Source organism: Typopeltis vanoorti, chromosome 12, assembly GCF_054136105.1.
Source record: "Typopeltis vanoorti isolate ZY-2024b chromosome 12, IOZ_Tvanoo_1.0, whole genome shotgun sequence".
NCBI classification, from domain to species: Eukaryota; Metazoa; Arthropoda; class Arachnida; order Uropygi; family Thelyphonidae; genus Typopeltis; species Typopeltis vanoorti.
In genome coordinates this window covers 71,844,530-71,862,953 of record NC_143560.1, presented here as the reverse complement: position 1 = coordinate 71,862,953, position 18,424 = coordinate 71,844,530, and the positions used below count along the sequence as shown (strand labels likewise).

Below are 18,424 nucleotides of genomic sequence, written 5' to 3'. Positions count from 1 at the left end.
AAATTCGAGAAATATGCAGCAGTTTTAATATTGAAATATAAACAAAGAAATAAAAAACACTAGTAATTATACTGTTTTAGAAACCAATAAGATCAGAACCAAATAGAAAAGTTTCAACAAATGATATATTTTTTAATTTCATTTAAATACTTCGGAATAACTGTTTGAGTGAAAAACATAGAATGAAGTAAAAGAACAATCCATGAAGGCTAATAATAAATCAGGATGATTAACTACATACAAACAAAGGTAAAAAATATAAATCAGTAGTCCATTCAATATTAACTTATGCATGTGAAACAAGATTTGAAACATCAAAAGTACAAAAGATAAACACTACATATGAAATGAAAACGCGAAGAAAATTTAATAAAACAAAAATTTGACAGAATAGAAAATGAAAAGATTTATGAAGAATATCGATTACAACCCATAAAGGAATAGATAAGAAAATACATCAAAATGGAATAAACATATTAATAAAAGGGATTCAAAAAGATTAGTAACTAAGAAACTGGAAACCAAGTACAAAAGAGAAAAGACTAATTGGAAGATCAAAAAACGATGGCAGATTGCTTGATTTGAAGTATTTTAATTACAATAATCATTCGCGGTCTTCAGATAGAAGTAGGCTTAATTACTGTTTTTCTAGTTTGTTCACCTCACTGTTTTTTTTTTTTTAGACATCCACAAGAAGAACAGCAACAGCAGACGTTTGTGCCAAAGGTAAGAGCAAATAAGAAAAATCATTAGAAACTTGTATTATAATATATTTGAATTTATATTTAGGATAAGTGATTTTTATCAAGTTCAAATATGACCTTTGTTAGGACTTCATAGAAGACATTAATGACTTGCTGTTGCATATTTTTAAGTAAGGCATGTTTCACTTCCCTCCTGGTATCTACTAAGTCCGCCCGTCGTGACGCATGCTGCTCTATTGTAGTTCATCTTACGTAATGAGGAGTTACGTCATGGCATGTAGGACAGACCCTGTCTGTAAAGAACAGACAATGAATAGAATTGCTACTAAGACTGGAATTTCTTAGACTCGTTCCTATTTCTGATGTAATAAGAATGAACACCAACGTCTTCAGAATTTAAGATTTCAGTTACATACGTCACCTATAAACACTGTATATGACAATGTTATTAATAGTAGTCTTAAAGGAGTTTAAATATATAAACTGCTTCGGAAAAATAAGATGTTTATATAGCTCTTTTCTAACGATCAAATCGTAGCAAGTCATTTTATCGTTTGTTTAACCTTCATTTCGTCGTAAATAACCGAAAAGAATATTCACACAAAATGTTAGCCAGGTTAAAATTACTTCACCATCATCGCATTCCAAAAAGATGATAAACTGATTGATGCTTCTCTATTGTAACTGACTGGCGACGGACGGTAATGAAAAATATAAACTGAAACCACTACATTCAAAGCAGTGGTATGTTAGTTATCCAGCAAACATGTCTATCAGGCAGCTGTACTCATGGCAAAGTATGAGTGTCGGTGTAGAATGAATCAGTGCAAGTATGTAATCCTTCTTGCCAAAATATTTTCCCATGAATATGTAGATATAAAAACAAGTAAAGAATTTAAATTTGAATAAACTTAATTGCAATAAGATTAGATTTAGATTAGTAATTAAGAAAGGATAGAAATAGGAATAAGAAATTACAGAAATATCAGTGGAATATGATACAGAACTTTTTTACCTAATAAAAGTTAATTAACTGACACACGACTAAATTATTAAACATAAAGTTTATAAGCATTTCTAATGAACTTATCATTTTCCTTCTCAGATACACTAGCTTCTATTAAAGGAATAACAATCGACGTGGAATCCGCCATAAATATAATTTAGTTCACACAAGAATTGCCGCAAAGTATGCTTCAGTGAAACATACACAGAGTTCATTTAGGAACGAAGCAAGATTGTAATATTTCTAAACGAAACAAAGTCACAAATTTATAAAATGTGCCCATAAATTGTTTGCTGAAATTTTATATAAAATTCCCAAAGTTTTCGTTTTAAGGTGAAAAAGTCCGTTTTCAAAGCGTACTATATTACATATTTTAATATTGTATATTTTACATTATTCTTTCTCTCTATCAGTCTTCTCATATATCATATTTCACTATGATTTCACTTTAAAAGGGCTGCCTGATGAGGCTTTTCCATTCAATTCTTTCCTGGTTAGTCAGTATCTTGGACTTCTCTAGGCAGGTACCTGAAAATCTCTCTCCACTTGATAGACCCACCTCAAACCACTTTTTAAACTAGTTTCTATTAAAGGCCCACCTTTAGTAAAACTACCTCACACTTTTTATTGCAGAATTGAGTTCATAGAGAAAGAGAGAATGAACCAAGATTGTGAATATTCTTTTTGCATTTTTAGTAACTTATTATCTTTCTGGATTTTCGATAATGAACTGATAACATCAGTTCTAATTTCACCTCTTCTGATTTATTTCATTTGTGCAGCTACCTTCCTGTTAATAAGTATAAATTAGGTAGTGATAAACTGATCTTTTATTTTAGCGAAAAAAAATATCCACTTAAGGCAACTTTTAAAATAATTCAAGATAATAATTTCAGTTTATTCTTGATTTATATTTAATCCACATTATTTACAATCATTTGTGATGAGTTCTAGAAACCTTTTTTAGATTATTATTCATACTCTCCAGGATAATAATGTAATCCGCGTAGCATAATTTACATTACATAAACTTCTTAACTTATATGGAGAATATATCATGACATATTCCATTACTCCATTCCATTGGAGAAATGGAATGTGTCATGGGAGAGACGTACAGTTCGTTTTGTATAGTTCCGGTGTATCACAGAAACGCTACATATCCAGGGGTGAAACCTTTGTAATTTGATCCTACGAATTCGATAGAAACTAATAATATTAAACTATTGAATTTCAGTCTACTTTAATGCTATATATCATTAGAGACTTGTAATCCAACTTACTGAATTAGTGGGATACTATTACAATGTCTCTACCATGTTATTCCTTTTGTTACTTTCTAACTACAGAATGAAGTAAAGAGCATTCTCTTATACAAAAAACTATTTATAAAAATTGTTTACATGCTGCAAGAATAATAGAAATTATTCTTTAGATGAAGTAAAGCTTTTTTAAAATTAATTTGAAATGTTCAAGAAGATAATAATAGCTAAGTAGGTCATAAAAGGTATTGGAAATATTTTTGAGAAAGAACAGCATGATCTGTGCAACAATCTTTCTTTCTACCAATCTCTCGGAGGTATGTGAGTCATGACCCGACACAGCGTGCTTGACGGCATGAGCAACCTTCTTCGTATTCAATGTAAACGTGCATTTATGTGTCAGCGGTGAGCTGGCCGCGAGAGGTACGGTTCCGCCTTTTACTCCGAGTCATCGCCTCATCCTCTGTGCGGCAAAATTTTGCTGCCATTGACGACCGTAGCTAGGGAAGTACTCTCCGAGAATCCGTCATTTCTATAAAAGGAAGGCGAGGCAGGCGGAGTAGTAACCCGAGCTTGGAGGCGCCCCCCTTCGGATGACTTGAGAATTTAAAGCATGACACGAAAAGCGAAGGTGTAGTCTGCCTCGAGTCGACGACGTTTGTAGCCCTCACATTTGTGCACGCGCCCACTATCTCTCTCTGCACCCTGCTAGACGGGTGAGAGCTCCTCCCGACTTCCTAGTTTTCGATAGTGTCTGCGGACGAATCGACTTTTCTATACACTAACGGAGTACAGACAGAGTTAAGGAGGCGAAAATGTCCAGCTTGAAGACCACCAAGTACATGTATCGCTCCACGGGTGGGGGCGCAGGAGATATCAGCATGGAGTACGGCACCGACCTGGGCGCCTTGACCCGGCTGGAGGTAGGAGTCAACGCTCCACTAACACCGGCTTGTTGGTGAATCTGGAATGTGAAGTAATTGGCTTGTAATAACAGCCTAGAACTGTCTCAGAGACATTAATTTTAATATTTGAAATTAGTTTATTGGTTGCTAACAAATGCTGCACATAGTTTGCTTTCTAACAAATATAACCAAGCCTGAAAAAATAGAGCTAACTTTGCCATGCTTTTTTGCTGCTATAGAAAGATAGATATAATTAAATGTTGTAAAGCAGTTTTGTTACAATAAGAGCATTTGATTTAGTAATGGACATCATTTACCTTCACGTAGAAGATGAAATAATTGTGCTTTAGTTCTTAAGATACCGTTATAACCGAGTTCGATGAGAGGGGTGGTCAAGGACATGAGGATTCATTTCAATCTGTGGCCTTGAAATGACCTGAAACCTTGTGAGGTCAAAGGCTTTCGTACCCTTTGAAAAAAAGTTTAATTGTTAATCTTGTATTTACTTTTTGAGCAAGTAAAAGATAAAGAATTATTTTTCTTTTACAAATGGAATTATTTACCTATTCATATCTTATCTTCTGTAATCTAGAAAATATTATTAGTTCATTCTCACTATGCTGAACATTCAGTTTTGGTTTATAAAATTTGTCCTTTTTTGAGAGAAATATCTTGATCTAAAACAGACATACTGACCAACGAGATGAATTTTCTTTGTCTTCACACTTATCTTCTCTTTCGTCAACAACTGTTTTTCACACTCAAATAATCTGAAGCTAAGGATTGTGGAGAATGACCACATTGTCGGTGAAAAAGACAGAACTATTTCAGCGTTGTCTCAGAATAAATTGATATATTTGCTTCTCATGAACTGAAATCCAAATTTGGAATTTTCTATGCAGCCAGTTTGTGTGAGCAACGAATGATCCTCTGTAGGGACTACGACTAAAAATAAGAAAATAATTTATTGAATACAAAGTTCACGAAGAAAGGAAAATAAAGAGTGGAACAAAAAAGTGAATGAGAGAAAGAGAGATCAAAATGTAAAACAGGAAACTCTGTATAAGAAAGTATATAAAGTGAAAAAAAAAAGATAAAAGTGAAATATGAATTTTTAAAAAACCATATTTGCTCATACACGCACACGAAAGAAAAGAATAAAATTTATCCTCACTTAAATACCGTATGTGTGTAATTTGGCAAGTGAACTTCCGAATCTAATTCAGTATCGACGATGCCCTTTGGCTGGAAAGACCAAGGTTCGAATCCAATCTAGGATAAGTTAAGATATAGCATAAGTTCTTTCATTATTACTCTGCTATAATTGCAATAACTCAAAAACCTTGGAATTTATGAAGTTCTACAAATGGCTTTTTAGAAGTATTAGAAAACCAATCTATCACAAGTTATTCTAGTAAGATTTAGTACATCTCAAATGACTTCGTTTTTTTCTCTCCCTATTCCTTTGCGTTCGCTTTTCAAGAAGCGAGTTAAAGGTTGATCTTACTTTTTTTAAATCACTATTTCTGTTTTATCTGTATTAATAAAGAACGAAAACTGGACTTAATACACATAACCACTCCGTTTATCATTTTTCTTACCAAGTAAATTGTGATGGGTATATAAAATTATGAGAAATGAAATACTGAGACTATTTGCTGTAATCAAGACGTTTTTGTTATGAATATAAAAAGTTAAGCCCAAAATATAAATTTTGTAATCGATAGCTATAAATTTTGATAGCTACACCAAGTAGAAACACAAATCTGACAGTGGACTTCGACAAACAGTTTTTATTTTTCAACGACAGCGACATTTAGCAAAATATTAATGAAGATATTTTGATCAAAATATTAACCAGGAATATATTCTGCATATATTTTAGATAAATTACTTATTTTGTATAAATTGTATGTCATATAAAGAAACAAAATTAGTTTTATCTTAATTTACCATCATCCGATTGCGTATTTTCAGTGCTGTTTATCAGGAGGCTATGAAAATACATTCCGAAACTTAATAAGAATAACTCCTAATTTGATTTGAAAAATAATGTATAAAAGTAAGAATTATGAATTATGTTGGTAACTAGATAGTCACCTGTAGGAAATTTGAGTACCCATATATAATATGTAATATTTATTGACAAAATTACGTCCGAAATTCACTAACAGTTTAATGCTGAGCAAAACCTGTGTATGTTATGGATCGATGCCTTCTCCGTATAAATATAATCTAATTAGCATACTAACTTGAAACATTTTATTCACAATTTTATAAGCTAGTCTTTACAAGACTTGTCTCGACTTTATGTTGAGGTCAGTTGAGGGTGATTGACACCTTCTCTCATAACAAGAAGCCGGTAAAGGAAGAGCATCTTTTCCTAGTATGCGAGTAACAAAATCTCTCTTCAAAATTAACGAAAGTAGTCGTTTTCTGCCCTTGCTGGCACTCGGCCTGAGTAAACTTGCTAGTGCACGTATTACCTCATTTTCCGGCATTGCGACGTCAACAGGAGACTCAGACTAAAGATACTAAATTTGGGAAGGGGGTAACTCGGTATTTCTAACCAATGGTTACTAAGCCAGCCTCCCCCATTCAATGGATTGCCAATGACAAACGCAACGCCTGACAGCGCGATGAGATAAAACTTGCCTGCTCCTTGTTGCCAGTAGTACAGGCCCTCTAAAAAATAAACACTTTTCCCTAGTTCTCTTTAGGCTATATTGGGTTTCTTCCGTAAAAAGCACTGTGACTAAATTGTAGTGAAGTGGACGATAGTCTCGTGTATGTTTGGATTTATTTCCGGTTTAAAGGAGCGGCATATTTTTAGATTTTCGGAAAAATGCACAACTTTAAGAAATTGCCTAATACGTCGTTCTGTGCAATTCCCATGTTTAACAGAAGCAAATAAAAGCATTTACAACAGTAATTGATGCGCATCCTCATTTATTAAAAAACTTATTTTGTTAAGATAAAAAGGTTTAAATTGGATTTTTAAGTGGCATATTTTAATGAAAGATTAACCTGTGTTTTGGGGCTCCTAAGTTTGCAGAGTCTAACCCTATATTATAAGACATGAACAAATTCCTTATTTTTTGTAACTCGATATCATCTACTGAAAAAAATTAACCGAAACCCTTTCCTTCACTCAATTATTCAGTATTTGGAGATTATATCATCAGATCGTGTGCTAGAAATTGTCCACGTATGTTTGAGAGAAATAAAACTAACTAATGAAAGGCACAATATATATATATATATATATATATATATATATATATATATATATATATATATATATATATATATATATATATATATATATATATATATATATATATATATATATATATATCTTCCATAAAACCTTTATGATAAAATGACTCGTAAATACAAGAATAAAAAGAAGCGAAATTATATTCGAATCTGTAAACGAAGTATTAGTGGAAATTGAAGACAGTAAAAAAATCACTTCTGGCTAAAGAATATAAACCACCCCTTACTGGATATTGAAAACATAGTTATCTATCATGGTACCAATTATCTATTTCGGACAAGTTAAATAATCCCTGAATATCCTTTCTGGTGATTAACTTCATGTTAAATAATGCGACCATGCTGATAAAATGCAGACCCACTTTAGGAACTATATATAAAAGACTATCCCATGTTATTTTCGGAATATTTTTCACTAAAGAATGGATTCACCAAACATATAATCAATTTATGTAGGCATCATCGTCCTTTTTGTTCTATCGCAAAATCTAAGATATGGTTATTTGTACAGTCAATTCAATTTGAGGTGTTAATTTTTAATTGTGTCAGCGCGGTTAGCCCAGTGGCTATGCTCTTTGCAACCATATTCCTGGGAAAGGAGTGTCCTGGGTTCGATTCCCGTCGTCAACGTGAGGAGTTTAAGGATCTTTTTCAGACATAGCCAAGTTAGCCTGTCTTGGGCGTGGACTGCAGGGTTTTTCTCCCTAGTTTATCTTGGGTTTTTCCTCCTGCAAGTAGGCAAACCGACCCTGTGAACACACGCAGCTACAGACATACCGGGAGGCATAGGGCTAGCCACCTTATCCTCGGGACGGGTACGACTTAGAAGGGCTAAAGATAGCAACAGGACACTAGGCCTAATACCTGAAGGGAAGAAGAATAATCATTTTTAATTGTTCGAATGAATTTTTCTTCGTATTTCTGTGCTTATCTGAAATTTAGAAACCTTTGGTGTTTATTTAATTCAATCATTCAAACAGTTCAACTAATAATTAAAGCAAATGTCTTTTTGTTGGAATTGCTTCCTGTTGATAATAGTAGATGCCCATTTATTTCGTTCATTTCGACATTTATGTCGAATAAATTTCGCCATATGAATGTACAACATTTCCACAATCGTTCACTTTACTAAAACACACATAAGTATGTGACTAATGTTGGCTGAGTTGATTGCATGTCAGTTCTCCAACCATTATGGCATGGATTTGAATCTTACTGTGGCTATATAGATGTTTGTGAGTGTCTTTCGGTAGTCCTTAGAAGGTTGAAGTGACTTGAAAAAAGTTCCATGTTTGATCTCTAAAACAAGATGGTGTATGAGAGGTTTAGCGTCTTTGGAGTTTTTACATAAAAAAAGAACAATTTCCAGCGGTATTATTATGGCAGTGGCTTTATTTTGGAAAAACTGGCATGTATATTGCGCAAGTCTCCTTTTAAATTGAGGCCGTCATAATTCTTGAATGTCCATGGTATGGAAGAATTAAACTAGAGTTTATCCTAGAAGTAAAGCTATTTTTATTCTATGTAAAATTATAGTGTGAACACTATATGGAATAAAATAATTTGCCTTTGTTATTGTTATAATGAAGTAATAGATTCTGAACTTTTTATTATACATTGTATACAGGGATGATCGCTATTTTTGAATATTATTTTTTGAAGCAAATAATATTTGTTAACATTAATTTTATATCAATCTTCTTCTTCTAATGAATAAATCGCTATATATTAAAAAGAATAGGGAAGGCACATAGGGTGGACAGGGTGAGACATGTTTAGCAGAAGACCAACTCATCCTCTATTTATAGGAAGCTCTTTCAGAAACGAGGCCGCCTATGGCAGAGACTTGAATGGACTGTCGATCCCCCTTCCTTCTCATATAATCAGAAAAGGAAACTGCTGATGTAGCACATTCCTAACAAGTGTTCCTACTGTTGTTGTTTACATGTACTAAGGGCGAGGTCACGACCGTGGTGAACTAAAGAGATCAATAAACACAGTACTGGAACCAGTAAAGACAATAAGGAAAGCTTAGTGCTCTTCAGTATTTAAATGCTTTATCGAAAAGTTTGTAATATCGGAATGTTTTATGTTTTGCTATAGCTTTGGTTACAAAACGGATGAATAAGAGCAAAATTTCCTCCTGAACTAGATGTCTGATTGTAAAATTTACTGAAATATAACAAATGGATCAGCGCCTCTTGATCTATTAAGACTGACTGTATTAATTTAATTGCTGAGAAGACAAACAAACGATATGAAGGCACCATTTTTTATTTTGTGGATTTGTAGTACAACTTTATAGTTTATGAAAATTTTCAAATAATATCTGATCGTGCAAAGAGATTCTAATTATGTTGGATAATTTTGTATTATGTAGTATAAGTTCTAACAGAAGTTCGATCATAATAAATAATTAATACATTTAAAATACATGATTTTATGTTAGTTTTGAACGATATATGCACAGATTTCGACTTTCAGAAAGGACCCTCATCACCAAAACCTAAGAAGAGTGAATTTTAGAAATGGTGTTCATAACTTCTCAAAAATATATAATGTGATACGTGTCGCCGCCATGCTGGTTAGCCTCGCTTCCATAATTAAACAGCATGACATACAATTGCTGAACGAATGCTTTGATAGAGTGTTTAACTCGACTCAGAAAAAAAGAAACATAAAACTGTAAGGGAATCAGCGTGGTTTTCTTTCATCATATTGATTATGTATATATTATCTGGTGGCTGGTCAAATTTCTCCAGTAAAACAAAAATACATTAGATTTGAAGGAGCAGAAATTCTTATAACGACAGAAAGTGTATTATCTCATGGTTTTAATTTTATTACTGAACATGCCTGTGACGAGTCAATTGTCGATTGTGATGATACAGATTCAGAATAATGCATAATTAAAGCAATTCTTGTGACTTTCACATTGTTTTTAATATCAGTATTCAATAAGCCAGGTCGTCAAAATGTCAAACTGAATATACTTTTCAAGAGGTAGATAGGAGAGAAATACATAATATGCATTTTCAAAACCCCCTTCACTTTTTTTTTTTGGGCTTCCTTCGGACCTTCGGATATAATATGAAGTATACTGATAACATATAACCCTAATTCCAATTAATAGCTTGAATTTCAAAACAGACTTAAATACGTCTGGAAAATAAAGAACATATAAACATTATTTCAAATTTTATTCACACTATACTTCTAAAAATGAAACATTTATTTAACAAAATATATTTACAGGCCTTCAATACGCTCTCTATTCTGCCTTATCACTTCTGGACAAGTTTGGGCAAATCTTGTATTCTTTTCAGCAGAACAAGTTTCAAAAGAACAAGCACTGTTCTTTTTTGTTGCTGTGTTTCATGAGGTGGACCACCTTGTCAATGATTGTCATGCAAAATCCGAACGAAGCAAGATATCCAACCGAATCAAAAATTCTTCATTAATTTTCCAGTCTTATTTTGCAGAACAAGAACAAACAAACAAAAAAACACCGTTTGTACTTCGAGACAGGCTTGCATCTGATATGAAGGTGGCCACGCATTCCCGGTGCGCAGAGCTTTTGGAATGACACGCATATAAATCGTAGAATAATTATATTATTACAATTTATTCTACGTATTATATTCCTATTACGATTTATTGTGTTTCTCATTCCTATCAACATCGCATCGTAATTGTAAAAACATACTGTAATCGGTTTATAATACGAAGTAAATTTAATTTCAGAAGCAATCATTGACCCCGTTTACGTCAGTTTTGACAGAATTATAGCGGATATCTTGTGCAATGTTCTCTAAAAACCCATGAGAAGGTCAAGAAGTACTGTTCTTAGACGGTTTAGTTTAAGAGCAGTTGGACAATGGAATACATATTTAACGTTATTATTATTTTTTTATATTTTGAAATCAAGAATCAGTTATTGCTACTTTGTCACGATGGTTTATTATGCTTTCATCCATATTTTAATCATTTTTCGATTGGAGCAGGTCAGTTTAGGATATCAACAGCTCCTGAACTCCACAAATAACCCAAATTTCGCTCTTTAACTATACACGCTCACCGTCCTACTAAATGTATGATAGATTTACAACCCTTCTACAACCTTTCGTAGGTAGGATTCACATAAAAATTAAAAATGAATAAACGCATATGTACCTAAAATTGTTCGACATCAGTTTTCAGCTCATGAGAAAATAACTCAACATCCCGAGAAACTCTAAAACTACAGCACATGAATAACTAATTCAGTCACAAAGTCTAGTATGTGAGTAAGCATCAAAGAATCCTCCTTCCCTCCCTTCCACAATATTTGTTTTGGGTACATTCACATATATTGTCCCACTTCTCTTAATCTCTTCTTTTTATGTAAAAAAGTAGTGACCATATCGCAGTATTTTATCAAAACAGGTAGGGCAACATTGAATAAAATGTCACGACAAGAGCCGAAGCTCAACAAATGCGATGAAGATGACACACACTGTGGCTTGTCCTAATATATAGTCATATTTACAGCATTTCTTTCATTAAAACCAAATGTGATGCATGCATCAAAATATAAATAATCGATTATAATTTTCTTATGCTTTGGTTGTATTGTGATTTTCGTTGGTGAAAATCAGCAACTATATTAAGATGGTACGGTTTGTTTATCAGACTTATGTAAACCATCGATAGTAACAAAGAAAGTAATCATGAAATATCCTCTAATGCCTTTTATTCCCAAAGAGAGTAGGTAGAGCTGCTTCAGTCATGACTTACTTTTGAAGATTGTGGGATACCTGAACTCCATCCTTCAGTCAATGACAGCTGAGCTCAAGACTATCAACTAATAAAGATTTTCAGGGACGCGATTATGGCAGAAAAGTGCGCTATATTATGGTTTTAAACCTAACAGGTACATATGATGTCTAAAATTGCGTGAGTTCTGCGGTCAATTTTTTAGTTACGTTGTTAAAACCCCGAGTTTGGAAGGGGAAATTCCGCTTGCCTGTGTCAAAGATCGACTAAATTCGGGAACTAAGCAAAGAAAGACCTAAAACATTCCACTAAAGCCAATTAGAATCGAATATATAACGGTATTTCTTCGCGCAGTCTAGTGCTAATGATAAATGTCATTTCCAATGGGTTATATAGGTTATAAAAATAATAAAAATAACTCCTTAAAATACAGAATATCAAAGCCATAAACTTATTAGTGAACGGTAAACGTAGATCTTTTGTTTATTGATATATCTTTTGTCAATTGCAAAGGTCTGTGATGCGAACTGGGCTGCTCAGGCATAGGTTGAAACAAATAAAATCAAACTAATTTTATTTGTTTCAACTCGTTTTTATTTGTTTCGCTGTGTTGAGATACGGATTATTAGTCTCATGTGTGAGACTAATAATCCGTATCTCAACACAGCGAACTCTCTTCTTTGTGTTGGATTTTCTTCTAGGCAATGTATACATTTCTATTTCTTTCCTTCCTCTTACTCAAAACAGCTGAGTCTTGAAAAAAATTAAAAGATTACATTTTATAATGACGGCCGGCAGTTTAAATCGTTTTGTTCATCATCGGATTCGAATGGCTTCCTTATTACTGTTTCTTGTGGTGAAGTTACTTCACGCACAAACTTTGTTTCCTTATACTTGGGCAAAGGATGAAACAATAATATAATTTTTGGCAAGTATAATTTATCGAAATGGGGCGTCATTAAGAGTAAGCCGACTCCAGAGTAGTGTTATCAGAGCTGCCATATTTATCAACAGTTAGTTCGTCGACTTCGAAGTATCCGAGATCAATTGTGGTTGACGTCACTAAAAGATGGAAACGTGATGGTAAAAAAAAAGCAATAATAATAAGAAACAATAAGGCACACTACATAATCTGAAAGAAAGGGATAAGGCACTGCTAAAAGGAAGGAGCCTCTCCTCATCTTGCTTCCGTGGATTCTCATGTCCAGAAGTTCAGGACATCCTATATTCTCGGCTTCTATGGAAGCCGAACAATACTCTAGGTTGATTTATTTCTAGATTTTTTTATTTGGTGCATATTCTGCCGTGATTAATTTCTGAAAAGCTGTTGTTTTGAATAGAATAATAATGCTACATAATCTTCAGATTAGATGGGTGTGTTTAATATGGCAACTGGCTTTGAAAATTATTTACTAGTATATTATTGTCTCATCTTAGCAACAAGTGGTACATTAACTGCAATGTACTCGTAGTTCTCAAGTATCACGTAGACACAAGAAAGGTTTTTTGACTAAAGTATATAACCAAATATTTTGATCTGAAACTTACAGATCATAAGTGACAATTAAAAAGACAGAATCACAACAATGGATTTCAAGAGAGATATGAGTCGCATGCTAGAGTAGTATAGTATAGTACCATCTAATACTACTTAAAACTACTTCTGTAACACCCTTCTAGTTTAAAGCTTTAAAATCTCTATTACAAAAGCCGACAAAGAAAGAGCTGTAGTAGATACAGGTACCATCGTTTAAAATAGGAAAATAACTGCTCCTATGCGACAGACACACTTATCAAGAGGATGAACATAACCTCAAAAAGAACCAAATCAATGAATTCTTTATTTATTGAAGCTGTTAGCATGGATAAGAATACTATCAGGAAAATGAAAACAAACCCATTTTGGTAAAACTCTTCATTTCTATGGTATACCAAAAATTCATAAAGAGGATCTCATACCAATTAGACCGTAATGACTCCTCCACCTACTGCGTAGTGAAGTTTTTAGGGTACTCTTACTGGCCAGGAGCCTCCGTAGCTTAGTCAGTATAGACGAAGCACTTTGGTCGGAAAGACCTGGGTTAGATTCCCGCCGGTGACGTGAGGAACCTTTATAACCTTTCGATGAAAGGTGAGTTAGCCGGTCTCATACGGAGGTGGGATTTTTTTTCCCATCGGAAACTCGGGTTTTTCGTTCGCCAGAACAGGCAAATCGGCCCATTGCGCACATGGATTACAGTCATGAATACGTTCCAGCCATATGCCGGTCCCGAGACTGGATAAAATTGGCGTTGGGGAAAGCAGTGGTGAACTACCCTGTAAAAATATCACCAAGAACACTTTGTGGGTAATGCCTACAAAGTCACTTAGGTTCAGAAACGACACTAGGTGAAAGGGAAAAAACCACCACCACTTACTAGCTATACCATTCTTGTGGGGGGGAGTAAAATCAGATTTCTTGCAAAAAATTATTATTACAACCTACAAATGATATGGTCAGTTTAAACGTTCAGTCCTTATTTGCCGATGTTCTACTGGTTGCCGTTCAGTTTTCATACTTCGGGATACTTTATCTATATAAGAAAATTTACCAGCAGATAGAGATGCTGCCAGTGGGTGTCATTTCTCTCTTCCTCTAGAAAATCACTATCTGGAAAATCTAAAGACTCATTACTTGCCTCACCTAACCATTCTGGATACGGTAAGTGAATGATGCCTTTCCATATGGCCACATCACGAAGATACTTGCCTTCATTCTGATCAAAATCAACAGCCAACACCGTCGTATCAAAGCACCATGCAGAAAGAAAAGCACGGAAAGTTAGCTTTCCTGGTTATCCTCCAACTAGTTCTCCTTCTGAGCATTCTGAAAAATTCAGTATAACTGGTATACATAGGAAACTCACTACATATCATATTTCTCAAAAATAGCATAATTAAAATGCTTCTTAATAGAGCACACACTGTCTACTCCAATGACCTTAAACTAGAACTTGACATTATCTAAAGAATTATGCAGAGAATGGCTTCATCCTAAAGAAGATTCAGAGTATCTCTGAAGCATACAAGCGTGTTCCTAAGAAGTTCACGTGTACACAGAGTCCAAATCCCACATATTTCTGGAATCTCTAAATCAGGTTCAGAGATCCAAAAAAAAAAATAATAATAATAACTTGGTGCCTACTTTCTTTCCGGTTTATATCATGCATGAATTTCACAGTTTTACTTTATTTTATTTATATATTTATTATTTTTAGAACTTTCGCGACTAGATGCATAAATAGTGAATATCATGGCAAAGATGCTCTCAGCTTCAGTTTTTATATTTTTTATGGCTTCCACCCACTAAAGATTTATTAGTAAAGCTATAGTACATTGGTACCGCGGGTGGGATAAGGATATTTTTTTTTATTTTTGATTGATTTTCTGTTATACATTTTTTCGCATTTTAAATTATTTTTACGTACTTACGAAACTGTTCTCTAGAGACCAAACATGGAACATTTTCAAGCCACTTCAGACCTCCAATAAGCGAGGAGGTCGTCTCACACCGGACGATGAAATTCATTTCCCAAACATTCATCTCCCACTTTAATTTTTAACAGACTTTTAATTTAATTTTAATTCAAAAAAAAAACGTTGTCCAATTTATTATACGAGTGGGTACCAAAAAATAACCGGAATCTGTACTTGACGCCCGCGCATTTTATAGTTACGGATGCTGCTGCTAGGCATCGTGAGTGTGCAATTTTCTGCGCCAGTCTGGCAAGTGGCGTCATCCTGTGTGAACTGGTTCGTTGTTTTGGCTGCTTTTTTGTTAGAGCTTGCAAGCAAGTTTGGCGATTTTGTGAAATTTTGTTTTATTTGGGGTAAAACTGCAGCTGAAACTATTGTTATGCTTCGGCAAGCCTTTAAGAACGATGCTTTAGGCAAAACGTAGTCTACGAGTGATTTCCCCATTTCAAAAATGGGGGGACATGTCAGATGAAGGCTAACCACGATCTGGCAGACATTCGACAAGCAATAATAATGAAAACATCGAAAAGGTTTGCCAGGCAATCAATGAAGATCGTCGAAAGGCCACTGAGCAAGTTTCTGAAGAGACGAATTTGCCGCGATTTAAGGGAGAAAGAAATGTGGAGTAGCGGAGATTGGTTGCTGTATCACGACAATGCCAGCCTACAACCTTGTCTAACCAACAGTTCTTGACGAAAATAACATGGCGATTGTTCCCTACCATCCCTGCTCGCCTGATCTCTCTCCTTGTGACTTTTTGTTATTCCCACGGATAAAGAAAACTATGAAAGGGCATTCGTTCATGTGGACGAAATGAAAGGAAACGTCGCTGGAGGCCATAAACAGTATTCCAGTCGAACAGTTCCAGAACTGTTTCCAGCAGTGGAAAAAAAACATTGAGACAAGTGCATTGACTCACATGGAGAGTACTTTGAAAGAGACTAGAATATGGTATTATAAACTTTAATAATTAAAAAAAAATAATTCCAGTTATTTTTGGGTACCCCGTCGTAGATATGCACCCAACGGTAAGCTGCCACGAACCTTCAGAATAGCCTCTATATTCTGTGCATCGACTCCTTGAGGTTCTTGAAGCTCTATGAATATTCCATCCCCAAGCGATTCCGAATTTCTGTATTTACATCACATTCGCGGCATTGGGCACATATTACGAATATCTCGTTATGCCGGCAACGCTACGTGTCGTTATTTGGGTTTCATGGTGATTTTTACAATAATAATAATCAGCAGTACTTAGAGGGTTCTTAAGACCCACAACCGGGAGTGGCTTTCATAACCTTGATTGTAGGATTTTAGGATAAGGAAGTTAAGCTTATGCGTAAATATATATTTTTGTGTGCGAGTTACTTGTGTTCTTTCCTGGCCAATCAGCCTGGCAGCAGGATGGAAAACTGGAGTTTCTCGAAGAAAAAACCCTGCCACTTCTATATGACACTGTCTAATTCACCTTCAGCTGAAAAGCCCTGATAAAGATTATTCGTCAGGGCTTTTCAGCTGAAGGTGAATTAGACAGTGTCATATAAGGGATTTAAACTCAGGTCGTTCCGGCCAAAGTGTTTCGTCGACACTTTGGCCGGCTGAGCTAAGGAGGCCTTGTGTTGGAAATTATTATTATTTTTATTATTATTATGGCACATGGAGAGTGTGGCAAGAGCATAGAACGATTAAACCCCTTCCAACTACTAACCGCGCTCAAACTTGCTTAACTTTTTGAGTGAGTCATCATTAGTAGCAGAGGCTTTACCAATCGACCAACCTTTGCTGGCCATTATACAGGAGCAAACTCCGTAGCTCAATTGGTAGCGACGATGATTTTTAGTTTTTCTAACCCAAGATCGGAGAAAGACGTGGGTTTGAATCTCGTGTAGAATACAAAGAATATTTATAAGATATTTTCAAATATTTTATTTAAAAAGGTTTACCCTCAAGAAACTAACACTTCTCATCCCGCAAGAAAGACAGAAAGAAAGAAAAACTGGTCAGAGAATACATGCATTGAAAAACATATATACTATGAAGACAGCATTAAGTTATCTATCATGGGAACTTAATTTATACAAAACTCTTGGCAGCGACGGGCCACTCAACTTAATGTTAAGAGGTACTCTTAATATGATCGCGACTGAATCTCCAAATATTAAACGGCTTTTTTTGTTGACTAATTAAAAAGGCAACGACAAGCACATGAATCATAAAAGCAAATATAAATACGCTGTTAAGTTTTGTACTATTATAAAATGTTCTGCTATACGTTTTTCACCTTTTTTTTGTGATTGTCATACAACACAAAAGAACAGCAACGCAGACTTAAAACATATGAAACGCTGACACCTTATTTAATTCTAGATAAGGTGTCATGTACATGATACTATTATAATAATGCATTGCAATATACTGAAGGAAAATTATGCGCATTAGAGAATAACGGAACCGCAGTTGAAAACTCATAAATAATCGTAGGCTACTAATTCAGGAATGTCTCTAGATAAGAGTACAGCAGAGAAGTTACCCGCGCGAAATATACTGTAGTTTGAAAATCCCATTTAAGTGTAATAAGAGTATATCAAGCCTGAGCCTAAACCACCTTTGTAATGAATCGAAATGTACAATCGAACCGAAGAACAGCACAAAGAACAGTAGAAGACAATGCAATGCTCAGTGTGAATAAAAGAATCTTTCAAAAGACGTTGGGAAATATTTGAGTAGTCATTAAAGATATCAACGAAACAAAGTGCCAGCTAGTTGGGATGGGTAATTAGTGCCCATGTATTTAGTCTCATAGATAATTCTATGAAACGTTTGTTGTGTTTTCAGATATAAATAATGCCCCTTGAAGTTAGAGTAAATTCCGTTTAAGAAACATTATTCAAAAATAGCCTCGTAAAACATTCCATTCCAATATCATCATCGTTTCATGAGGAAATTTCTATAAATAACTGCTCCCAATAAACATGACATGTTTTTGAAAACCTCACG

At 34.5% G+C, this 18,424-nt stretch overlaps 1 protein-coding gene across 1 annotated transcript in view; it reads left to right on the top strand.

The window, feature by feature from the left end:
- Positions 1–3,601: 3,601 nt before the first annotated feature.
- LOC150100879 (paramyosin-like) overlaps positions 3,602–18,424 on the top strand; it is a 73,703-nt gene continuing 58,880 nt past the window's right edge. The window contains exon 1 of the mRNA XM_090402058.1: positions 3,602–3,895. Coding sequence (XP_090258184.1) covers positions 3,788–3,895 — 108 coding nt within the window. The 5' untranslated portion in view covers positions 3,602–3,787. The remainder of the gene's footprint in view (positions 3,896–18,424) is intronic.